Raw genomic sequence first — 27569 nt, forward strand, 5'->3', positions numbered from 1 at the left:
TTATAATCTTGAAAATGTTGTCCTCATTCATTTTACTGATGCCTCTCAGAGCCTTAAACACCTCAATCAAATCTCCTCTAAGGTGTCTAGTTTCCAAACTCTGCAACCCACATATTCGAAGTCTTTATTCATACGGACGCCCTTTTGCCGATCTCACCAGGCGAGTTACCCTTCTTTGCACCGTTTCAAGAAGCTCGATGTCTTTCTTTATGTGCGGTCTCCATACATGAACACAGTATTCCAAGTGTGGTCTAACATAAGCCTTATATAATGGGATTATCACGTCCCTATCTCTACTTCCAAAGGTTCGATAGATCATCGATAGGACACCATGGGCCTTCCTTGCAACCTGTTTACAATGCTCAGAGAATTTCATGTCTGACCGTATCGTAACACCCAAGTCGCTTTCCTCCAGTACTGGGTTTAGTTGAACTCCACCAAGTGAATAAGTTTTTTTGGGATTACTGTTTCCCAGGTGTAATACCTTACACTTTGTTGGATTAAAGCACAGCTGCCATTTTTCTGACCATTCTTGAAGTCTATCTAGGTCTCTCTGAAGAAGCTCAGCTTGACAGTGATCATTAACTACTCTACCAATTTTAACGTCATCTGCAAATTTAGACATCACGCCCTCTATCCCTTCATCAATGTCGTTTATGAAAATTAAAAACAACAGTGGTCCTAATACTGATCCTTGGGGAACCCCACTTCTTACATCAACCCAATCTGAGGAATAGCCATTTATCACAACCCTCTGCCTCCTGCCCTGAAGCCATCCTTCTATCCATCTAAGGATTTTCCCAGTGATTCCAACCTGTTCCAGCTTATAAAGCAACCGCTCATGTGGGACTGAGTCAAAAGCTTTGCTGAAATGTAAATAAACAATGTCAAAATTATTCCCTAAATCCAGCTCGTGAGTGACCCTTTCGAAATAGCGAACCAGATTTGTTAAACATAATTTTCCCTTTACAAAACCATGCTGAGTATCCTTGAGAATTTCAATTCGATCCAAATGATCCTGAATTCCACCCTTGATCATTGCCTCCATGATTTTCCCTACTACTGAAGTCAGACTGACAGGTCGATAATTTCCAATTTCACTTTTAGAGCCACCCTTATGTATGGGAGATACATTTGCACTTTTCCAATCCAAGGGAATCTCCCCAGAGTCTACTGATGCTCGCATAATTAGCCTCAGTGGTTCAATGCACTCGCTTGCCGCCTCTCTTAAGATTATAGGGTATATTCCATCAACTCCAGGAGCCTTACTGGTCTGTAGGCTCGAAAGTTTTTTCATTAAATAATCTTGCGAAATTTCAATATCATTAATTACATATTTTTTAACTTCGCTCCCACAATTTCCCATTGTCACAAAAGGCTTTTCATTTGTAAATATCGATGCAAAATAACTGTTGAGTTCATCATTACAGGAAGGGTTCCTTCAAATGCACTGATCAGTTTCAGTAGCATGTCATACATGACGATCAAAGGATCCACAATTTAGTTGTGTCTCTGATTAGCATAGTAATAACTCATTCTTAGTCCTTTTAGTTTTTCTCTTCAGATAAAAAAAAAAAAAAAAGAAAAAAAACACATCTAGTGCAAAAGGCACTAAAATGACAACACTGGCCATGGCTACACAATTATGTGACAAATTTGTGTATTGTGAAATAAAATATGTTGCCTTCCAACAACAACAATCATAGTACGCATCCCTCAAAAAAATGTAAAAATAAATTCACCAACACTAGAATAAAATCCGACCGTGATGTGCATTTATATATATATTTTTTTTTTTTTTATGAAAACCCGAAACACAAAAGTTATCAAAACCTATAGTACTTAGTACCATGCATGGGTTGAAGGAGAAGTATGGGGGGAGGGGGATGTCGAAAACTTTGCTCTAGAGACTAAACATGGGTTTCACCACTTCAAGCCTCCAATAAGCAAAGTGGTGGTGTTTGACAGTGGTTTTGCTGAATATTTCAATATTATCTATTTACTAATATTTCTATATTCGTGGAATCAGTCTAAACAATACTTGGGTCTCCTGGTTGATAAGAATGTGTTACATTTAATTAAAAAAAAAAAAGCTCATTTATTAATACAATTCGTTAATTGCCTTGAGAAATGAATCTGTCTTCCAAATTTCATGGGTCCCTTTGAAGCTGTGGCCAGTGCAGCTGCATTGTCATAGTTATGCCACTGATAAAATTCGTTGGCTTTTCTGGAGATTTTCTCTTTCAATTAGCTCTATGTAGACTGGAACCCCTTGAGAGAATAGAGAAGAAGCAAAACGCCTCCTGCACTCTTTTTCTTTAATTTCTAATTTTTGTTTAAGGGAGGGTATATGCCCCTCTACCCCTCCCTGATTACACTCCTGATGGATGTAACTGTGTTATCTGATGTAAAAATGTATTGAGCAGGGCAGCTGTGTACTTGATGGATCTCCCATTTTAATTTCTTTGAAGGCATCAACTCTGTTCTTCATACTCTCACATCCATCCATCAGAACGTTGAGTTTAAGCATAATCTCTTCACACTCTTTGTATTAGAAACACATAAAGTCATCTGCTGTGGCCATATCTTGTCCTGCTACAATGGCTCCCCAAACATGCAGTAAGTAGCACAATGTATAAAGCCAACGTTTGTAGGAGAACTGCACTCACTAGTTCTCTCCCAGATCCAAAGCAATCCTGTTGTTTTGAGCTCTTTGCTGCTTTAGTCTGTGGAATGATTTCAGTTTAAATTTAACACACAACTAAGCACAATAGTGTCATTGAGACCCCACATGATTTTACTGATTTCATACTCTTCATCTTGCTCAACACGACTGAAACTCCAAATAACTTTCAACAAGTGTTTTTTTTTTTCTCCACTAAAAATTACAGTAATCACTGTTAGTTCAGCAAACAGTAAAAATAAATATTTTAATATTTCTTTTGAAAGTATTTGTATTTTTTCACCTTATTTTAATTTGCATTTGTTTAGATGAAGAAACAAACCTAGTAATTATTGATGTTTCGAGACCCATTCAGCTTTCTCAAAATTCATTAATAGTAGTAAATGGAAAGAGGTGTATTCTTCAGCAGGATCCTTCTTCAGGTCAAGTGGTTGCATACCCAGTAAAAGAACTTGAAAAGCCAAAAAGGAAACGGGGCAGGCCAAGGTATTTGTTTGGATAATTTGAGCTATTTTGCTACTATTTTATATCTGAAGTTCCTTAATTGTATATTAACTGTCCAATTTTCTAGGTTACTTACACTGTCTTGTCTTAACAAATTGCAATCATCGGTGAGAATATTCCATCCAAGGAATTCGTGGTTTTTATGTAGATTTCTTTGAAAATTGTACTCTCATTTCCTCTCTCTTTCAAGCATCACTGGCTCACTTCTTTCCCGCCACCCCTTTTGTGTGGAAAAGGAGGTTATAGTTCTCTTTATAAGTCAATCATGAGATGGTTTTGGAATATCATATTCAGGTTTGGAAACTCATCTAAAAAAAACAAAAATAAACAAAAAATTGACTTTCTTGAATGCATCCAGAAGAAAGCTGACTAGACAGCAAGGAATATAAATGGTTATCCTTATACTGAAGATGTGGTTTGAGAGGAAACTAAATATCCTTTGGAAGATATGATTGAGATTATATATAAGATATAAGATAAGAGTATATAAGATTCCAAAATGGAGAAAGGAGCAAATCAATATAGAACAAGGCATCTTTATGCTGGTGGAGGTGAAAAAAACCAAAGACTGGATGTCAAGAAGCTTATCTTTAGCCATTAAATGGTTATTACTGGAATAAATTGCTAAGTTTCTTTTCCAAGTCATTGAAATCCACAGCTTAGGGAGGATGAAGGTTGAAGCTGGATGGGCATTTACTGGCCTGGATAGAGCATTATAAAAAAACAAGTTTTTCAAAAATATACCTTAATCTCAATAAATTCTGAAAAAAATATATGGTGTGGCCTTTACTAATTTTTAAAAGGAAGCATTTTATGTTGCAGGGGTAAAAGTCACACCTTATTTTATTGGAATTAAGGTATAACTTTCATATATCATATAATATTTTTGAAAAACTTGTTTTTTTATATTATTTTAATTTTCTTATTTTTTATTTTTATTATTTTTTATGAATAGAAATTTTCATACATTTTTATGAATAGAGTATGATTATGTCAAAAGAGATTGTTTACAAAATTACATCCTTCTAATCATATAAGGGGTTTAGAGGGGAACAGGTATCCCGTGTGTTATCAGACACTCAGCCTAAAACACTGATGGATCCAACATCTCTCTATTACAGAAGATTTAGGAGAAGTCCGGTTGGCCTGCCTCCCTAAAATCCACGCATGCACACCTTCTCGATGGTAAGCCCTGTTACGTCACTTAGGTGGCAACGAATGTGTAGAGTGGTTCTCTTCAAGACGCCTGGTCAGCGTGAAGAGGAAAAGACCAAACCCTCCAGCAATGAGAGCACAACAATACAAATGGCCCTCAGTCCCCAGCAGCTTTCACTCTCTCTCTTACGGCAGCGAGAGGATCAGAGTGGAAGCAGAGGGTGCTAAGAATCTCTGGGTACGACCAGGCTGCCATGCACGGAAATTGAACTTGGCCTGTTATAACGTACGATCACTCATCGGTGAAGACAGGATATTAGAGCTGGAAAAGGAATTAGAAAATGTGAATTGGAATATCATCGATTTGGCTGAAACAAGAAGAAGAAATGAATCACTTATAAGTTTATCAAGTGGAAATCTGCTGTACACCAATGGAAATAGTGAAAGGAGTGAAGGTGGAGTTGGCTTTCTGGTCCATAAAGATATAAAACACAACATTTTGGAATTCAAAAGTGCATCACCAAGGGTGTCAAGACTAATATAGGAGGGATTCCGATAGGAGGGAGTATATGATGAGAGCCCTGTCAATCAATTCGGCCCTGGAAAGATTGTGCAGGGCTCAAGGGGTAGAATTTTTTTCAGCCTGGTCTGTACTTGTTAACAGGAGAGACTGCTTCTACAGGGATGGGATACACTTAAATAGAAAGGGTGCAAGAATGTTTGCTGATGCTATCGAGGCAATGTTAGGTGGGTCGGAAAACTGCTAGATTGGGGGGATACAAGGACTAATAGATTAACAGTAGCCACTGGCAGAGGTGAAAGTGATTCTTGCACTGCTTCTATTGGAATGAGCCGCAGCCTGGAAAATAAGATGCAGGATATTTCAGAGACTGCTGGGAATCATTGGGGTACAAGTAAACACATGGGTTGTGTTAGGGTAGCTAAGAAAAAGAACAGGTGCATGTATACTTGTGTGTACACCAATGCTAGGAGTTTAGTAAATAAATTTGATGAATTTGAGGTATTGCTCAAAACATCAAAGGCAGATATTGTGGGGATTTCAGAGACGTGGTGTCACACAGATATAAGAAATGCAGAACTGGAATTTGCGGAGTACAATGTCTACAGAAAGGATAGACAGGATAGGAAGGGAGGAGGGGTTATGCTATTAGTTAAAAAACACATAAAATCCAAGGAAGTGAAGCCAGTCGACATCGCTGGACAGTGCAGTGTCGAGTCAGTTTGGTGTGACATAAGCATTGGGAGATCAAAATTGAGAGTAGGAGTGTGCTATAGGCCTAATGACTCTGATGAGTATAATAAGAAACTGTTCGGAGAAATAGAGTGGGCCAGTAAATCAGAGAGTCTTATAATGGGGGATTTTAATTTCCCAGATATTGACTGGAATTTGGGGGCTGGTCACTCACACAGTAGCAAGGCTTTTGTGGATTTATTGGATGATTGTTTTCTACATCAGCATGTTCGGGAGGCAACTAGAGGGAGTAATACTCTTGATTTGATTATCAGTAGTGATTCTTCATGCATTAAGAATCTGCAGATAAATGAACCACTTGGTGGCAGTGATCACAGTGTGCTGAAGTGGGAGTTACTCAAAGAGGTAACTACCATTAGGGGTAAAGGGAAGGGGTATTGCTTTCGTAAAGGCGACTACAATGGACTGAGACAGTATTTAAATTCTATACAGTGGGATCAACTGATGATATTGCCAACAGCAAATTCAAAATGGGAAGCATTCAAAGAACTTATTGTGGAAGCTACTAGGCTTTACATACCAACTAAGAAATATTGTTCAAGGTTTAGGCCTAAATGGTTGTCAGATGAACTAATGAGGCATATGGCAGAGAAGAAAAATGCATGGGATACATACAAATTAACACGTGACACGGATGCCTATGATAGATACAAGTTGATCTGTAACCAAGTTACAAAGGAGGTTAGGCAGGCGAAGGCAGATTACGAGAGATCCTTGGCAAGGGATGCGAAGAAAAACAGCAAAGAGTTCTTTACTTATGTAAACTCTAGAAGGAAGGGGATGAATCAGATTGGTCCACTTGAGATCGATGGGTCAACTGTTGATGACCCTGCTCGGGTAGCTAACAAACTAAATGAATATTTTGCATCGACATTCACACATGAGGAGTTATTCAGCGAGGGGAATGCCAGAGGTGTATTCAACTCTAGCAGTAAGCTAGAGAATCTTGTAATAACTGAGAGCAAAGTGGAGGAGAAATTGTTGAAGATAAACACAAGAAAGGCACCTGGGGTGGATGGGATCTATCCAGTTATATTAAAGGAGGCAGCAAAGGAGGTAAGCAAACCCTTAGCCATAATTATGAGAGCTTCCTTGGACTCAGGGGAGGTACCCATTGACTGGAGATGTGCAAATGTGACCCCAATTCACAAAGGGGGATCAAAGGCTGACACAAGTAATTATAGACCTGTGAGTTTAACTTCTGTTCCCGGAAAATTAATGGAGGCACTGGTGAAAGAAGCACTGCAGGATCATCTAGACAAGACTTCAGTTATAGCTAGGACACAGCATGGTTTTGTTAAGGGGAAGTCTTGCCTGACCAATTTGATTGGATACTATGATGCAGTCACAAAAGAACTGGATGCAGGGAATAACTTTGATATTATATACTTGGATCTTAGAAAGGCTTTTGATACTGTTGCACATGGAAGACTGCTGCACAAATTGGAGCAGTGTGGCATTGGAGGCAAGTTGCTGCTATGGATAAAGGGGTGGTTGAGGGGGAGAAGACAGAGAGTGGTAATCAATGGACACTGCTCATCGTGGACTAATGTTATTAGTGGAGTCCCTCAGGGTTCAGTATTGGGGCCTTTATTGTTTTCTGTATTTATAAATGATATTGATGATGGTATATCAGGCTTAATGTCCAAGTTTGCAGACGATACGAAGGTTGGCAGGGTTGTCAAGGACACTACTGACACTATGCTGCTGCAACAGGATTTGGAAAGGTTGAGCAGATGGGCTTCGAGGTGGCAAATGAAGTTTAACATTGACAAATGTAAAGTACTACATATGGGAAACAGCAACCCCAGAGCAACGTATCAACTCTGTGGTACTACACTGACAGTGGTAGAGAATGAAAGGGACCTGGGGGTGGTGGTGCAGGCAGATATGAAGTTCTCTGAGCAGTGCAGACGAGCTGCAAGAGTAGCTCATGGTGTATTGTCAATGATATATAGGAATTTTTCTAGCAGGGATAAGGAGGTGATTATTCCCTTGTATAAGGCAATGGTCAGGCCACACCTAGAGTACTGTATACAGGCCTGGAGGCCTCATTTCAGGAAGGATGTAGAGCTGCTGGAACGAGTACAGAGAAGGGCAACTAGATTGGTGAATGGGACAAAGGGGTTCTCTTACGAAGAAAGGCTTAAGTTTTGCAAATTACAGTGTCTGGAAACTAGGCACCAGCGGGGTGATCTGATAGAGGTGTACAAAGCCTTGAATGGTTTGAGCATGCTCAATGCTGATGGGATTCTTCCTCTAGCTCAGAAAAATCACCTGAGAGGGCATAAATTCAAATTGAGGAAAGACAGATGTAGGATAGATGTGCGGAAATTTGCCTTTAGCCAGCGGGTGGTTGGTGGGTGGAACAGACTTCCATCCCTTGTCGTGGAAGTTGATAGCCTAAATAAGTTTAAGGCTCAGCTGGACAGGTATTTCGAACGAACAGAGGGGTGAAGTGGAAGTGGTTATTTTTATTTATTTATGTTACTTTTTTTTTTTTTTTTTTTGGCTGATGCTGCATAAGCTTGCTTTCTTGCATCAAATGCCTCTACTAATGCTAATGCTAATGCTAATATTCAAGATTTCTAAGAGGTATAAGCTAAAGATTATAATGATTTATGCACCAACATCAAGCCATGATGATGAAGAGGTTGAAGAAATGTACACTGAAATTGAGAGTCTTCTAGATGAGCAGAAAACCCACTACACTATTATTATGGGGGACTTCAATGCTAAGGTTGGAAAAAGGCAAAACAGCGCAGAAAGAGGAACTATAGGAAATTTTGGAAGAGGTGAAAGACTTGTGGAATTTGCAGAATCTCAAGGACTGTCAGTAATGAACACTTTTTTCAAGAAAAGGGCGAACAGAAAGTGGACATGGAAGAGTCCAAATGGATTAACAACTAATGAAATTTACTTCATCCTCACTAACAGAAGATATATTGTGAATGATGTTACTGTCCTGAATAAGGTAAATGTTGGAAGTGATCACAGAATGGTAAGATGTACACTTGATATAGATGTAGGAAAGGAAAGGAAAAAACTGACTCGAGTAAATAATACAAAGGTCTTTGAAATAACAGAGGAGGAGAAAAAGCAGTATGTACTGGAACTTAAGAACAAGTTTGAGCTTCTGCAGACTGCTCAGGACCAAGATATCGACGAGGAATATTACAACTTTCTGAAAGTAATAAAGCCCAAGAAACCTATAGGGAAACAGAAATCCAAAGAAGAAAAAATTAGTCAAGAAACACTTGTCATGATGAACCAAAGACGACAAATGAAGAGCAAGAAAAACACTGACAGGGAGAAAATTGAGTATACTGAGTTATGCAAAACCATTAGAAAGAGACTCAGAGAGGACATAACAAGATTTAACACAAGAAAAGTAGAACAAGCATTAAGGGAAAACAAAGGATTTAAATCAGCAGCCATGAGCAGTAATACAGAAAGACAAATGATACTGAAACTGAAGAATAGCGATGGTGTACTTATAAATAGCAGAGAAGGCATAATTCAAATAGCAGAAGACTACTATAGAGAATTATACAAGGAGCGAGGGAATGATACCAGCAGTGGGGAAGATGATTGCAAAGTAGCAACACATACGACATACTCGATATTCTTCCTGATCAGGTAGAACATGCATTGAAGAAAATGAAGAATCAGAAAGCCCCGGGGGAAGATGAAGTTACTGTAGAGTTGTTAAAATTGGGAGGAAGAGACATAACACAAAAACTGGCAAGGCTCTTCACAAAGTGCATTAGAAAAGGTGTGACACCTAAGCTGTGGAATAATACAATCATAGTTTTGCTGCATAAGAAAGGAGATAAATCAGAAATTGGAAATTATAGACCAATTAGCTTGTTATCTCACATCTACAAGTTGTTCACAAAGGTCATTACTAACAGATTAGAAAGAATACTTGATGAGAATCAACCGAAAGAGCAAGCTAGCTTTAGGACGGGATTCTCAACTATGGATCACCTTCACGTAATATCACAGCTAATGGAGAAAGCGAATGAATATAAAACACCATTATGCCTGGCATTTGTGGATTATGAAAAGGCATTTGACTCCATACAGCATAAGGCAATGTTTCGGGCACTGGAAAGACAAGGCATAGATACTCCATATATTATGATTTTGAAGAAAATATATGAGAGTGCTACATCCTTTATTAGACTAGACAAAGGCAGTAGCAAATTTAAAATCGAGAAAGGAGTTCGACAAGGAGACACAATATCTCCGAAGCTGTTTACTGCTGCCCTTGAGGAAGCTTTCAGAAGATTAGACTGGTCGCAGAAAGGAGTCAATGTGAACGGAGAGTACCTAAACCATTTACGATTTGCAGATGACATTGTGGTCATAAGCCACGATCCCAAAGAATTAGAGGAAAATCTCAATCAGTTATGCACAGTTAGTAAGGATTTTGGACTAAAGATGAATATGGCTAAAACAAAAGTAATGATGAACAAGCATGCCATGGAAAGGGAAATAATGATTGAAGGAGCAGTAATTGAAAAGGTGGAGTCATATACTTATCTGGGACAAGTTATTAGCTGTAATAATGATAAATGGCTGGAAGTCAAGAGAAGAATAAATTTTGGATGGATAGCATTCAGGAAATATAGTCACATACTGAAGAGCAATATCCCAGTTTGTCTGAAACGTAAAATAATGAATCAATGTATACTCCCCACCATGACTTATGGAAGTGAAACTTGGGCACTCATGAAAAGAATGGAAGAGAAGCTAAGAACTACACAGCGAAGAATGGAACGAATTATATTGGGAATCAGACTGTTAGATAAGAAGAGAAACACATGGATTAGGCAGCAAACCCAAGTAAAGGACATTCTTATCAAAACTAAAGAACTAAAATGGTCTTGGGCAGGACACATAGCTCGAAGACATGATGACAGATGGACTAAGAAAATAACAGAATGGTACCCAAGAGGAGCTAGAAGAAAACCTGGAAGACAAAGGCGGAGATGGATAGATGAAATTCATGAGTTTTTGAGTAGTAAATGGATGGCCAGTGCTCAAAACAGAAGGAACTGGAAAGTTGCTGGAGAGGCCTTCATCCTGTAGTGGATTGAAAATGGCTGATGATGATGAATCATATAAGAAGTGGGGAAAAGGTCCGAAATCTGGGTCAGGTAAAATCCAGGTAGCCAATATATGCAATGACTGCACGGTGTACTGCTTGATATATTTAGCTCAAATTTTGATGGAATGCATTGCTATGCAAATTAATAATATGAACAAAATTTCAGCCTTCTATCTCTATTAGAAGTGACTGAAAAAGCGATCGGCAGATTTGATGACAGAGCCAGTGACATAATATAAGGTTTATAAAGAAAGTATAATTTTCATTTCTTTCTGTTTTTTTTTTTATTGCTAGATGAGGCAAAAGTAAATTCCTTGAATCATTTAACCATAAATACTAAACCCTCTTTTTTGCTATGACTTGATAACTTTAAATTCTGTGCAGGATTGAGTTTAAAAACCTGCTAAGTGGACCTTTTATATTTAATAAAATAGTTTTTCTTTTAATCATTTTGGTTAAAATTAGTGGTGCAGTAATAATTATTTGTAGATAAATAGTTTGTAGATAATACAAAGTTTGAGGCATCAGCCTCATAAACTTTGTGTTATCTACAAACTTGGACGTTAAGTCTGATATACCTTCATCAACATCATTAATAAATACAGAAAACAAAAATGGGGTAAGCACTGAACCATGAGCGACTCACTAATAACATTAGTTCATGTGGAGCAGTGGTGATTTATAACCACTCTTCCTCTTCTCCCCCTCAGCCATCCATTTATCCATAATTTGTCCTTAATGCCACACCACTCCAGTTTATACAGCAGTTTTTTATGACTAAAAGCATCAAAAGCTTTCCTCAAATCCAAGTTTATGATATCAAAATTATTTTTTGCATCCTTTGTTACTATATTGCGGTATTCAATCCAGTTGAGCAGACAAAATCATCCCTTAACATACTGTCACTGTGCTATTATTACATTCCTCCCTAGATGGGCCTGCATTATTTCTTTAGCAGTGACTCCTTTATTTTCCCTGGATCAGAAGTTGAGCTGACAGGTCTGTAATTACTCTTGTCACCTTTTGATCTTCCTTTATGGATTGGGAATACATTCACATATGTTCAGTCCAGATGGACCTCCCCCAAATCCATTGATATTCTCATAATTATGGCTAAGTGTTTGCTTAGCTCCTTTGGTGCCTCCCTTAATAAAATTGGATAGATCTCACCCACCACAAGCTGGTGGGATATTTATGTTAAGCTTCAAGTTTCTCTAAAAATTTCCTTGTATTTATCACAAAATCATTTCACAAACTCAGTTATCAACAATAATTTATCACAAAACCATATAAAGATAATGTAAACACTATTTAATCCAGTGACTCTGCATGTGGCATGCACAAATTAAAAAAAGGAAAAAAATATATATATAGTAGCTATCAAAAACAATATAAAGTGATATCAATATGAATTTTAATATAACTTCAGTCTATATTTCAGTTTTGATTTGTGCCCCTAATTTTATTGAAATTTGATAAGTGCATCTGTAAAATATTAATGCTTCAAATTTACAAATGCTACAATTGGCTGAAGCCAATTGAAGCATTTGTAAATTTCAGAAAGACTTCAGCAAATTGAAATATAGGGTATCCTTTTGTATTGCTTGACTAATCTTGTTGATCTTCTCTGCACTTGTTCCAAGAGATCGACATACTTTCTAAAATGGCTTCATACCTGTTATACAGTACTCAAGATACAGCCTAACCATTGCCTTAGACCAGGGGTGGCCAACAAGTCAGCCGTGGCTTTAATTTCGGTTGATCACAACGAATTTTAAATATACATAAAAAAATGATTAGTCAAAATCTAAATGTTGTTATTATTATCATGTGCCCTATTAGAGTGTATGTGTTCTGCATATGCTTATTAAAATCCATCGAACCACATGACTTAGAATAAGCAGCAGCCTAGACCAAGGAGTACTGGGGGTTTTAGGGACTGATGGCAGTCGCCATGAAACAAATAAATATATGGGATGTGTTAGGGTAACTAAGAATAAGAATAGGTGCATGTATACCAATGATAGAAGTATAGTAAATCAATTTGATGAATTTGAAGTGCTGTCAAGATATCCAAGGCGGATATTGTTGGGATATCACAGATCTGGTGTCACACAGATATTAGGAATACAGAATTGGAATTTGGGGAGTACAATGTGTACAGAAAGGATGGATAGGAAAGGAGGAGGGGTTATGCTATTAATTAAGAAAAACATAAAATCAAAGGAAGTGCATCCAGGTGACATAGATGGACAGTGCAACGTTTAGTCAGTTTGGTGTGACATAAGCACTGGGAAAGCAAAAATAGGAGTAGGAGTGTGTTATAGGCCTAATGACTCGAATGAGCATGACGAACAATTGTACAGGGAAATAGTGGGCTAGTAAACCAGAATGACTTATAATGGGGGATTTTTTAACTTCACAGATATTGACTGGAACTTGTGGGATGGTCACTCGCACACTAGCAAGACTTTTGTGGATTTATTGGATGATCGTTTTCTGCACTAGCATGTTTGAGAGGCAACCAGAGAGGGTAATACCCTTGATCTGGTTATCGGCAGTGATCATTCGTGTATTAAGAATTTGCAGATAATGGAACCACTAGGTGGCAGTGATTGCAGTGTACTGATGTGGGATTTGCTTAAAGATATAATTACCATCAGGGGCAAAGGAAAGGGTTTTTGCTTCCATAAAGGTGACTAAGGTGGTCTCTGACAGTTTTTAAATTCTGTACATTGGGACCAACTGATGATGTTACCAACAGCAAATTCTAAGTGGAAGGCATTCAAGGAATTAATCATGGAATTTGCTACTAGGTGTCTCATACCGATTAGCATTAGCATTAGTAGAGGCATTTGATGCAAGAAAGCAAGCTTATGCAGCATCAGCCAAAAAAAAAAAAAAAAAACCACTTCCACTTCACCCCTCTGTTCGTTCAAAATACCTGTCCAGCTGAGCCTTAAACTTATTTAGGCTATCAACCTCCACCACAAGGGATGGAAGTCTGTTCCACCAACCAACCACCCGCTGGCTAAAGGCAAATTTCTGCACGTCTATCCTACATCTGTCTTTCCTCAATTTGAATTTATGCCCTCTCAGGTGATTTTTCTGAGCTAGAGGAAGAATCCCATCAGCATTGAGCATGCTTAAACCATTCAAGGCTTTATACACCTCTATCAGATCACCTCGCTGGTGCCTAGTCTCCAGACACTGTAATTTGCAAAACTTAAGCCTTTCTTCGTAAGAGCACCCCTTTGTTCCATTCACTAATCTTGTTGCCCTTCTCTGTACTCGTTCCAGCAGCTCTACATCCTTCTTGAAATGAGGCCTCCAGACCTGTATACAGTACTCTAGGTGTGGCCTGACCATCGCCTTATACAATGGAATAATCACCTCCTTATCCCTGCTGGAAAAATTCCTGTATATCATTGACAATACTCCATGAGCTACTCTTGCAGCCCGTCTGCACTGCTCAGAGAACTTCATATCTGCCTGCACAACCACCCCCAAGTCCCTTTCATTCTCTACCACTGTCAGTGTTGTACCACAGAGTTGATACATTGCTCTGGGGTTGCTGTTTCCCATGTGTAGTACTTTACATTTGTCAATGTTAAACTTCATTTGCCACCTCTCAGCCCATCTGCTCAACCTTTCCAGATCCTGTTGCAGCAGCATAGTGTCAGTAGTGTCCTTGACAACCCTGCCAACCTTTGTATCGTCTGCAAACTTGGACATTAAGCCCGATATACCATCATCAATATCATTTATAAATACAGAAAACAATAATGGACCCAACACTGAGCCCTTAGGGACTCCACTAATAACATCAGTCCACGATGAGCAGTGTCCATTGATTACCACTCTCTGTCTTCTCCCGATCAACCACCCCTTTATCCATAGCAGCAATTTGCCTCCAATGTCACACTGCTCCAATTTGTGTAGCAGTCTTCCATGTGCAACAGTATCAAAAGCCTTTCTAAAATCCAAGTATATAATATCAAAGTTATTCCCTGCATCCAGTTCTTTTGTGACTGCATCATAGTATCCAATCAAGTTGGTCAGGCAAGACTTCCCCTTAACAAAACCATGCTGTGTCTGAGCTATAACTGAAGTCTTGTCTAAATGATCCTGCAGTGCCTCTTTAACCAGTGCCTCCATTAATTTTCCTGGAACAGAAGTTAAGCTCACAGGTCTATAATTACTTGTGTCAGCCTTTGATCCTCCTTTGTGAATTGGGGTCACATTTGCACATTTCCAGTCTATGGGTACCTCCCCACAATTAAGAAATATTGTTCAAGGTTTAGGCCTAAACGGTTGTCAGATGAACTAATGAGACTCATGGTACAGAAGAAAAATACATGGGATGCATAATAAATTATAGGCAACACGGAAGGCTATGGCACATATAAGCTAGTCTGTAATCAAGTCCCTGAGGAGATTAGGCAAGCGAGATTACGAGAAAGGTTTGGCAAAGGATGCTAAAAAAACAGCAAGGATTTCTGTATTTATATAAACTCTAAAAGGAAGGGGATGAATCAGATTGGTCCACTTTATATCGATGATTCAAATGTTGATGATCCTGCTCAGACAGCAAACAAACTGAATGAGTATTTTGCATCTGCATTCACACACGAGGAATTATTAAGGAAACAAAATGCCAGAAGGTTATCAAATTGTAGCAGGGTGCTTAATCCTTAAAAAGGAACTAAGGTAACCCTAAGCCATAATTATGAGAGCATCCTTGGACTCAGGGGAGGGCCCCATGGACTGGAGATATGCAAATGTATCCCCAATTCACAAAGGGGGATCAAAGGGGACTCGAGTAATTACAGAACAGTTAGTTTAACTTCTGTTCCAGGTAAAATTATGGAGTCACTGGTTAAAGATGCATTGCATTATTATCTAGACAATACTGCAGCAATAATTCAGACACAGCATGGGTTTGTTAAGAGAAAGTCTTGTCTGACAAATTTGATTGGATACTATGATGTGGTTACAAAGGAACTGGATCCAAAAAATAATTTTAATATCGTACACTTGGATTTCAGGAATGCTTTTGGCCCTGTTGCACATGGAAGACTACTGTACAAATCGGAACAGAATGATATTAAGGGTAAGTTGCTACAATAGATAAAAGGCCGGTTCAGTGGGAGAAGACAGAGGGTGGTAATTAATGGATGCTGCTCTTTGTGGATAAATGTTATTAGTGGAGTTCCACAGGGTTTGGTGTTGGGCCCATTGTTATTTTGTATATTTATAAATGATATTGATGAATGTATATCAGGCTTAGTGTCAAAGTTTGCAGATGGTACAAAGCTTGGCAGGGTTGTTAAGGACAGTAATGGCAGTGGTGTTCTACTGCAACAGGATGTAGAAAATTTGGGCAGATGGGCTGAGAAGAGGCAAATGAAATTTAACATTGACAAATGCAAAGTACTGCATATGCGTAGAAGTAACCCCAGAGGAACGTGCCAACTGTGTGGTAGTATGCTTTGGGTAATAGAAATTGAAAAAGACCTGGGAGTAATTGTGCAGTCAGATATGAAGTTTTCTGAGCAATGCAGACAGACTGCATGAGCAGGTCATGGGGTTTTGTCACTGATATACAGGAATTTTGCTAGCAGGGAAAATTAGGCTATTATCCTTTTGTATAAGGCACTGATCAGGCCACACCTTGAGTAATGCGTACAAGTCGGGAGGCCTCATTTTAGGAAGGTTGTAGAGTTGCTTGAGTGTGTACAGAGAAGGGCAACAAGATTGGTGAGGGGAATTAAGAAATCCTCTTACCAGGAGAGGCTTAAGTTCTGCAAATTGCAGCGGCTGGAGACTGGGCACCTGCGAGTTGATCCAATTGGGGTGCATTAAGGCCTTGAATGGGTTAAGCATGCTGAATTCTGATGGAATTCTTCCACTTTCTCAGATTATGAATGTAAGAGGGTATAATCTGAAATTGAGGAAAGACAGTTGTCGAATAGATGGGCAGAAATTTGCCTTTAGCCACCGGGTGGTTAATTGCTGGAACAAACTTCCATCTGTCATTGTTGAAGTTAATAGCTTAAATAAATTCATGGAGCAACTGGACAAACATTTAGAGGGAATGCTTATGTAGTTTTTTGCTACATAAGCTCATACGCTTGCTTTATTGCATCACATGCCTCTATTACTATTACTACTCTTGTTGCCGCATAGCCCTAGGCTTGTCTAGTGCAGTTCACGTTTCATTGTGCAGAGCATAGTGTAAGTGTCGAATTCTTATTTAGCTTACTTAATATTAATAACTGAACAGTACTAATACATTAATTTGATTTAATTTAAAATGAATACTAAGAAAAAGAGCAAAACATATCATTTTCATCAAGAGTGGGAACTAGAATACTTTTTTGTAATGATAAAAAGAAAAATGTTGCTATTTGATTTGCAATGCTTCCATGGCTATACCCAAAAAAAAGGAAATTTAGAAAGGCACTTCAAAGCACTTCACCTTAGAAAAAATAAATTAAATTAACTTAAATCCAGATTATTTGCAAAACAAAATTTCTTCATGACACCTAATTTACAATCTAAATCAGCAACTATAGCATCATTTAAAATGAGTCATCTTTTCCAAAAAAAAATGCAAACCATTTTCTGATGGTCAGTTCATCCCAGATGCATTTTTAGAAATAACAGATTCTCTTTTTGAAAATTTTAAGAACAAAAATGAAATTAACAGTGCACATAAAGATCTGCAGTTATCTTGAAATACTCTGATGCTATGCATCAAAAAAATCAGTAAAAATGTGAGCGAACAATTGTGTGCTCATATTTTTAATTGCTTGTCCTTTTCTTTTCAACAGATGAATCTACAGACGTCAGTGATACAGCTCAATTGCTCATTTTTATTCACATGGTTTTCAGTGATTCTGTCACTAGAGAAGAACTACTGGGTTTGGGTTCGTTAAAAGAACTAGAGTCCTTGATATATATAGCACATTCAAAAATTTTATTGAAAAAATTAAATTTCCACTATTTAACAACAGATCAATAACATATTTATCAATTTAGATATTTATCAATAACAACAGATGGAGCTAAAGCAATGATGGGGCATCTTAATGGATTCATTGCATTGTGCTAAAGGATGATGAGTTCTCAGATTTTTTGAGTTACCACTGTATCATCCACCAACAAGTGTTAGCCAGAAAAAGATTAAATACTAAAAGTGTTATGGACATAGCTTTCAAAATCCTGAATTCCATCACAGGACAATCTCTTCAAAGGAGACTTTTCAAAATGCAACTCGATGAAAATAAATCAGATTTGATATTACATGCAGATGTGAGGTGGCTGAGTCAGAGTAAGTCTCTACAGAGATTCCGAAATTTGCTGAATGAAATTAAAAAAATTGTTGATTAAACTTTTTTGGGGAGATGATTATCAGCAGCTACAAGATACCGAGTGGTTGTGTGATCTGGCTTTTTTGGCAGATTTTACCAGTAAATTAAGTGATCTGAATTTGGAATTACAAGGAAAAAATAAAAATGTGGACATGGTTAGTAGTATTTCTGCATATAAAAATCAATTTTTGACAACGACTAAGGATCTAAAAGGGAAAAAAATTCATTTATTTTGCAAATATGCAAGATTGTTTGCAAAAAAATCCTGTTCTTGAATTTAATAGTGAGAAATATGTTTCCGAAATTGAGAAAGTTGTGGATGATTTTGAAAGCAGATTCAGTGATTTTAAAACAATTGAAGACTGTTCATTATATTTCTTATCCATTTAATATCGTCTTAGATACGAAACAAATTGCAGAAAATATGTCTGAGATTTTTCACATGGAGAAAATATTACTTGAAAATATAATTACGTTGCGAACGATATCTTCCTAAAAGGTAGATCATCAGAAAAAGACTTTTGGAAATATGTTTGCCGAGAAAAGTATCCAAATGTAAAAAAAAAATGCAGTGAACTTTTAATTCCTGTTTTGGTTCCACTTATCTATGTGAATCGGTCTTTTTGTATTTGAAACAAACAGAGACAAAGAATTGCTCTACTCTTATTAGCATTAGTAGAGGCATATGATGCAAGAAAACGAGCTTATGCAGCATCAACCCAAAAGAAAAGAAAAAAAAAAAAAAACACTTCCACTTCACCCCTCTGTTTATTCGAAATACCTGTCCAGCTGAGCCTTAAATTTATTTAGGCTATCAACTTCCACAACAAGGGATGGAAGTCTGTTCCACCAACCAACTACCCGCTGGCTAAAGGCAAATTTCCGCACATCTATCCTACATCTGTCTTACCTCAATTTGAATTTATGCCCTCAAAATATTCTACACATATTGAGAATTAAAAGTTCTCACTTCCCCAGGTGAGGCTCGAACTCACAACCTTGGCATCGCTTAGAAGTACTGTCTTATAAGTACCGCACGCTAACCAATTGCACCACTTGTGGACTTGCATTAGCAAGATTTTTTACGGTTGGCTTATCACAGTGCAGTATATTCCCAATTTTGAAAGCTTGGCAGATGACATTGACACAAACTTCACATAAATTAAAAATTTAAATACGTATGAATTTAAAATAAGAATTCTGAATTGTATTTAATTTTAAAATTTAGAAACATTTTTCAATATGTGTTGATTAAACATGTGCAATGAAATTCTTGAGATGGTAGATCGCGGCACATTTTGAAGAAAAAAGTGATCACATCACAAATTAAGTTAGCTACCCCTGCCTTATAAAAGGAATAATCATATCCTTGGCATTGCTTCCAAAATTCCTGTATATGTTTGATGGAGCACCATGAGCTGTCTTAGCATCCAGTTTGTGCTTCTTGGAGGACTTCCTGTCAGACTGTACAATTTTTTCCTGTTAGTTCCAGGAGTTTCAAAAGTGGGGGACTAAAGCCCAATGTTTTCAGAATCATTAAGGTTTAATCATCATGTAGCAGTAAGAAAATCCACAGTTTTAATCATAAGTGGCAGGCCATAGCCCTTTTATCTCCTATCTTGGATTGCCCCTGTTCCAGTTTTTTTTTTCTTTCCCTACTACCTTGAACTAAACCCAATTAAAATGGTATTCTGTATTACTGATACCCATGTGCAGTCCATTGAATTTATTAACTTTGAACCTCAGTTCATCAATGCACTTCTTAGCCCATATGTTTAATTTTTCTAGGTCTTCTTCGAGTAGACTATGCTTATTCCTATCCACCCTGGCAACTTAAATGTTAGCTTGCTATGCTGTCTTAAATATCATTAATAAATATTGAGAACAATGAAAGGCACATCCCTGAATGTTGAAGGACTCCATTAATAACATCAGTCCAAGTAGTGCCCATTAATAAACCACTCTTTTGACTGCTGGCACTATTATTTTCCTTGGAATGAGGGTTGGTCCTAGAGGTCTATAATTACTCACCTTGGCCTTTGATCCCCCTTTATCAGTGAGAATATCTACAGTCTGTAGGGGCATTTCATGAATCCAAGGATACATACTCTAATAATTATAGCTATAGATTTATTTATCTCTTTTGCTGCTTATTTTAATGTAATTAGATAGATTCCATCAGCACCAGCCTTCTTTACTTTTAGGCTCAAGCATTCTGTTCCACTTTCCATTCAGTTATCATAAAATCATTTAGCTCCCAGTTAAATTAGATGTGAAATTAGATGCAAAATATTTTTTTGCTTTTTAGCAACCCGAACAGAGTCTGATGAACCACATTGACCTACTAGGTATGCAAAGCATATGCTTTGCTTACCTAGTATCTGATGAACCACATTGACCTACTAGGTATGCAAAGCATATGCTTTGCTTACCTGGTAGGTCAATGTGGTTCATCAGATTTGCTTTTAGTGTTAACATAAGGAAAGAATTCTTTGCTACTTTTCTTGTATTCCTAGTCAAAGACATCTTTTAATCTGCCAACTCCTCCCCCCACCAGTGACTTGTTTGCAGACTAGTTTATATTTACCTTAGGTTTCTATGTTTCTTTATAATTTATAATCATTACAACCTTTTCTATTCTCTGCCACTAATCCCATCAGTTAGCTGACATCCATTGACCTGTAAACCTTGAATGGAATGGTATGTTTTAGTTGGTACAGAAAGTTTTCTTCTCTTATTACTTCCTTGAATGCTTCCCGTTTAGAATTTCTAGGTAGTATCATTATAAATTGGTTCCACTGAAAAGAATTTGAAAGCTGGCTGAGACTGTTGTAGTCATCTCTTCAGGTGCAAAATTTTTCCCTTCACTCTTGACAGTAGTTATATCTTTAAGCAAATCCCACAGTGTGATCACTGCCACTTAGTGGTGATTTTATCTGCAGATTCTAAATGCATGAAGAGTCACTGTTGATAATCTGATCAGGAGTATTGCTTTCTCTTATTGCCTCTCTGACATGCTTGTGTCGAAAACATATCCAATAAATCCAGAAAAAACTTGCTACTATGTGAGTGATCAATACTGAAGTTTCAGTAAATATATGAACATTTCAAATCCCCAATAATAAGACATTTTGATTTACCAGCCCACATGATTTGTCTGTGTAGCTCTGTTTGCTTTTTGTTATTCTGATCCCAGTCATTTTGCCTAGAATATTCCACTTCTCATTTTTGTTTTTCCAGTGCTTATGTCACACTGAACTGACTCAACTCCTTCCGACTTCACTGGCCACCTCTTTCAACTTAGTGCTCTGGCTTAGATTCCATATACATCTTAACTGAGAGCATAACTCCTTCTCCTATTCTGTCCTGTCTGCTCTCCCAGTACATTTTGTTCTCCCCATAATCAAATTCTGCATCCTGTACACCTGAGTAACACCATATGTTCCCTGTATACTTGCAATATCCACATTTCATGACTTAACTATTAATTTACAATCCTCATATTTATTTACTTTATATTTCTAGGATTGGTGTATAAGCGAGTATGTCTGCACCTGTTTTTGTTCATATTGACCCAAACAGCCCGTGTAATTGATTGTTCCCTGAGTGTCCCAAGCAGCCTTTAGAATCATAGTTACTTTGTGCCACAACTTCTGCAATCTGTTACTAATTAAAATTGAAATTATAGTTGCTCGGAGCGAAACGGATACAAAAATATAGATTGTAACAGGTTTAATGATAGGAAAAATACATATATATTAGATTAGATACATAAAGCTTTCGGTTATCTAGTTAACCTTCTTCAGTTGATATGAAATGACAGTTAGAATGGAGGCGTGTACTGCCAATCTGGTACGTGAAGCATGTGGCTAATTGTTTGAGGTTGAAGCCTGTGGTTGTGATGTATGTGGACGTGGCCAGCGCTTGTCAATGGACAGGATCGTCGCTTCGGTGATAGGGTGGACTTGACAACCACTGTTCCTGTTCACTGAGGTATTGGAGCATTTGATGTTTAACGATTCCAACCAGGCGCGGCGCAGATAATGGAGGGACTTATCCACAATCACGACATCACGGTGTGGGTCAATGTCATGGTGGGTTGCCCAGGCGTGCTCGGCAATAGCTGAGTGCTCCACATCCGCTAAGCGGATCGCTCTTTTATGTTCGGAAAGGCATTTTTCGAGCCATCTCCCAGTTTCCCTGAAACAGCAGATAGTGCAGTCACGGCAAGAGATGTGGTAGACCAATCCGCTTTGTAGTAGGGTGGGGACAGGTGTTTTCACTTTGGAGACGAGGGATCGTAATTTCCTGCCCGGGAGTTGCATGCACTTTATCCCATGTGATTTTAAGATTCTACAGACCTGTTGTGATGGGTTAGGGTAGTATGGGATAAAGGCGCTCGTGGTTGAGTCACCACCTTGGATGTTTCTGTTGGTCGCTACATGGTCGTGTGCCTGTAGGTCAGGTTTTTTCCTTTATTTAGTAAGCAGTTTGTTATTTGGTTTTTAGGAGCATTAGCAACTAAGGCCATATTGCTCCGGGATATGCGGTGGTCATTCCCTGACCTTTCCGCATCCTCCGTATTTGGTGGTGACGGGCTCGAACCCCGGTCTAATCAAGAAACGTGTGCTACGCACTGTCACTCCTTCCCACCAGGCTACAGAAAGTAAGCAGTAAACACAAAAGCAGTGTTCAGAGTTGTAAAGGAGTTTGCCAGTGTTATGTTCACTGTACCAATATAAGAACAATTTAAACACTTTTTGATATTTTTCATGGGTGTATAATTAATATTGAGTGTTATTTTAAAGGTGATCAGAGCTTATTGTAGCTGTACATAAAAAAAGATGCCTTTGTCTGTTCTTGATGTAAAGAGCATGAGGAGATTAAGCAAAAATTCAGTGTTTTGAAGGGTGAATTGTGTTCATGAGAAAAGAGATGCCATTGAAGAACTGAGAATTGAGTACAGTCAGGAGTGATGTGTAGTAGGAGCACATGCTCTTTGAGTAGACCGAGGTTCAAGCCCCTGACTGCTATATATGGTCAACCTGCACATGACCATCGTGGCAAATTATGGTCCATTTCCCTCAATACTGTTGAGTAGGCTTTTATCCTGCAGTGGGTTGATAATGGCTACAGTTTTTACCATCAAGCATTCAGTTTCCCAACATAGTACTATATTCTAAACTTGCATATCAAGAAGTGTAGAGGGATATCTCCAGTGACAGAAATCACTAGTCCCAGGAAGTGGCTATTGTCAGTAACTCTAGAGTCAAGAAAACATATAATATATTATGCAAAAAGAATACGTGGAATATCAACTTTTAAGGACACGAGAAGTGATGTTGTATATGTTGGCACTAATGATATTAGACATAAGCAACCTGAGAATTTACTTCACAGTTATGTAGAAAATACCTGTTAAGAAAAGCATTTTTTTAAATAGCTTTACAGATATATTTGAAAAAAAAAAAGAAAAAAAGCAGCTACATATTGGGACTAAATTTGAAAGTGTCTGAAATTTTGTTCAGATTTGATAGGAGGAAGTGCATGTTGAGAACCATGTTAATGAATGTGGAGATTGTGCAAGACTCAATGAGGTAGAATTTTTCTCATGACCTGCATTTGTTAACAGGACTAAATGTTTTTATAGGGTGGGATAAATTTAAACAGAAGACTGCAAGAATATTGCTGATTTGGGATGGCATTAGTTGGTTCGAAAAACTTAATTTGGGGGATACACTTGATTAATAGTTTAATGTTAGTATAATTAGAGCCAAAATTGCTTCGTGCAGTGCTTCATTCACAAGGCGCCTCCGTAGCCAGGTGGGAAGGAGCAGCAGTGCGTAGCACACGCTTCTTGATTAGACCGGAGTTCGAGCCCGTCACCACCAAATATGGAGAATGCGGAAAGGTCATGGAATGACCACCGTATATCCCGGAGCAAAAAGGCCTTAGTTGTTAATGCTCCTAAAAACCAAATAACAATAACAATAGCTTCATTCACATGTGCAGTAGCCTAGAGAGCAAGGTGGGAGGCGATTATAAGTCCTGTTAGGGATCCTTGTGCGACAATCAGTTGTGTGGGCTGTGTTAGAGTTATCAAGCATTATCAAGAGTAGAAATAGGCAAACATATACTTGATTATATGTTAATGTTAGAAGCATATTAAATAAATTTATAGATAGGTGAAGTATTGATTACGATTAGATCATCAGATCTGGACATTATAGGAATATCAGAAACGTAGTGGCACTCTTATATACAGGATGCAGAATTTGAATACAGTGAGTACAATGTGTATAAAAAGGACATTTTTTATTTATTTATAAAGTAGGCAGATCTGTCATGTAATATGTGCAGATAGCATTCTTAGTAATGCTTATTAGGGTCAATGTCTGTGCAGTGGGGGGTAGTGTCAAGTTGTGTTGTTCATCTTCAATATCTCTAGCCAAGATAACTGCTGAAACTGCCATTTCCTAGTTTCTGTCCCTGAGGTAGGCCGTTATCTGTACAGTGTGTTTCAAAAGTGATAATCTATAATTTAAAGGTAAACTCTATATACTACAATATGCAAAAAAAGCCTAGTAAACATGGGTCCTTAAGTGAATCATTTTCGAGATATTGCACAGTTTGGATCCACCACTGACAAGGTGAACTGTACAGAGTTGGAATCCACCGTTGACTTGTTTAAGTTAGGTTATGCTCATTCTCTCCCTTTTTCCCCTGGCGCATTATAGCCTTAGTAGCTAATGCGCCAATAAAACCAAACAAACAAACATCCATTTTCCCCTCTCTCAGTGCTCTGAGACGTAGCAGGCATACTAGTACTTGTCAAAGGATAGTCAACATGGAAAGAGGTTATGAAGAGTATGCGGACATGCACTTCATGTATGGCAAAGCCAATGGCAGTGCACTCGAGGCTGCATGTTTGCACCAAGAAGCATTTCGCTGCTGAAGACAGCCCAACAGGCACACATTCATCAGAGTACATCAATGCCTTAGAGAACATGGGCACTTTGCACATGGAGTGTGAGTAGGTAGGCCCAGAAGCATAACACCTGATGTTGAGGAAAGGGTGTTAGAAAGAATAGAATAAAATCCAGGAATTTCAACAAGGCGGGTTGCTCTGCAAGAGTGTATACTGAGTCATAGCAGTGTGTGGCAAATTTTACATCGCCAATTACTGTACCCCTACCATATTCAGCGTGTACAAGGTCTCAGCAATACAGACTACCCTCCCAGAGTGAACTTCTGCCAGTGGATGCAACAACAGTGTGTCCTGAATTTCCAATTTTTAAACATTTTGTTCACTGATGAAGCTGGGTTTACTCGTGATGTTATTTTTAATTTTCATACGTTACGTTTGGTCCGACAAAAATCCTAATGCAATTCAAGAGTCACGACATCAGCAGTGTTTCTCATTGAATGTCTGGGCATGACTACTAAGAGACCGTCTAATTGGACCACACTTTCTGCAAAACAGGCTAACAGGAGAGCTGTATGTTCAGTTCCTGGAGAATGTTCTTCTAGGCCTCCTTGATTATGATAATGTTCCACTTCAGCAACGCCAGAACATGTGGTTTATGCATGATGGTGCACTGGCACATTTTGCTCGAGTTGTGACTCTGTATTTAACTAGAAGATATGGTCAACAGTGGATAGGTAGAGGTGGGCCTGTAATGTGGCCTCCCAGATCACCAGGCCTAAATCCTATGGATTTTTGTATCTGGGGTCATGTAAAAAAGCTTGCTGTACCCTTCTGACATTAACACAGTTCAGGAATTGCGGTGTCGGGTTGAAGGAGCCTTCTGGCAAATTAGAAATGCTTGAGAGGATTTGCAACTCAATGCAGAGAAGACTACAAATCTGTGTACGGATGCAAGGACAGCATTTTGAACATCTTTTGTAACATCTGTAAAATCCTGAGGTGTTGAAACCAAAAATTAAAAATGTATTATCTTATGTTTAATAAAACCACCCTTAGCAAAGGTTGTTGTTGTTATTTGGTTTTTAGAAGCATTAGCAACTAAGGCCTTAGCAAATGATTCACAGATTTTTGCTAAACTAGTGTTCCCACTGATCTTAACAGAAAATGTGCATTATCTCGAAAATAGTTCAGTTGCAGCCTGATGTTTACTGGGCCTTTTTTGCTTATTTTAGTTTGTACTTTTCACGTGTAAATTATTGACCTTCATTTTTAAAACACCCTGTTTAGCAGCACTATAAGATGCAAATTTACTTAGCATTGTCCCCCCCCCCCACCACGTAACAAAATAGAGAAAAGGGTTGAATGAAGAATAGATAGGACAAAGGAACAATGGAGCAGGAGAATTACTTTTTATCCAATTTATAAAAGTTATCAGCATTGGGTAATCAGTAATATAACTTCCTCAATCTTATGTTACTCTAAATAAACCCATTCAAGTATTAATTCACATATTCAGGATAGGGAGGCTAAAGTAGAGGCAGGTTGCAATTAATTATTTAAGAAAATATTTACATTTCCTGAAGCAGCTTTTTATCATCTATTCTAGTATAAGCAACTATGTTAAAGTCTGTAAAATCAAAATTAGGATAGTTAACATTATCATACTCCAAAATATTTGAAAGTTGCATCCAAAGGCAAATTGAAAGTTACATTTTCAGGCAAAGTTTCGTTTAAATAACACACTCTCAATTAATGATGTACGATTATCAGATATGCTTTAAACCATTTAAGGAAAATGGTCATCTCACCTACTTTTAATTGTCCCCAGTGTCCTTAAATACTCAGGACAAGACTTATTATAGGCTGAGTGATGGAAATCGCCCTTTATAAACCATCCATTTGGTAAATTGAAAAATGGCCAAAAATTGTAGGTTTACTGTATTGCCATACAGTGGCTCTCTTATATCATATGTATAATATTTGGAAAAGGTAAATGGGGCACTAAGATTTCAAGATACCATCTATTCCAGTATAGGTATAAATTCCAATTTGATTTGTCTTCCATGACATTGTAATGGTTTTGCCATTTCACCCCTCCATTCGTTCTAAATGCCTGTCCAGCTCAGCCTTAAATTAATTTTAGCATTAGCATTAGTAGATGCATATGATGCAAGAAAGCAAGCTTATGCAGCATCAGCCAAAAAAAAAAAAAAACCCTTCCACTTCACCCCTCCATTCGTTCGAAATACCTGTCGAGCTGAGCCTTAAATTTATTTAGGCTATCAACTTCCGCAACAAGGGATGGAAGTCTGTTCCACGACCCAACTACCCGCTGGCTAAAGGCAACTTTCTGCACATCTATCCTACATCTGTCTTTCCTCAATTTGAATTTATGCCCTCTCAGGTGATTATTCTGAGCAAGAGGCAGTATCCCATCAGCATTGAGCAGGCTCAACCCATTCAAGGCTTTGTACACCTCTATCAGATCACCTCGCCAGTGCCTAGTCTCCAGACACTGTAATTTGCAAAACTTA

General features: G+C 38.1%; 1 protein-coding gene across 1 annotated transcript in view; it reads left to right on the top strand.

Moving 5' to 3' along the window:
* Positions 1 to 27569, top strand: part of LOC150084478 (uncharacterized) — an 804913-nt gene that overhangs the window by 189757 nt on the left and 587587 nt on the right. The window contains exon 4 of the mRNA XM_090376257.1: positions 2992 to 3169. Coding sequence (XP_090232383.1) covers positions 2992 to 3169 — 178 coding nt within the window. The remainder of the gene's footprint in view (positions 1 to 2991; positions 3170 to 27569) is intronic.

Source organism: Mastigoproctus giganteus, chromosome 6 (assembly GCF_048544385.1).
Source record: "Mastigoproctus giganteus isolate SK-2022 chromosome 6, ASM4854438v1, whole genome shotgun sequence".
In the NCBI taxonomy this organism is placed as follows: domain Eukaryota; kingdom Metazoa; phylum Arthropoda; class Arachnida; order Uropygi; family Thelyphonidae; genus Mastigoproctus; species Mastigoproctus giganteus.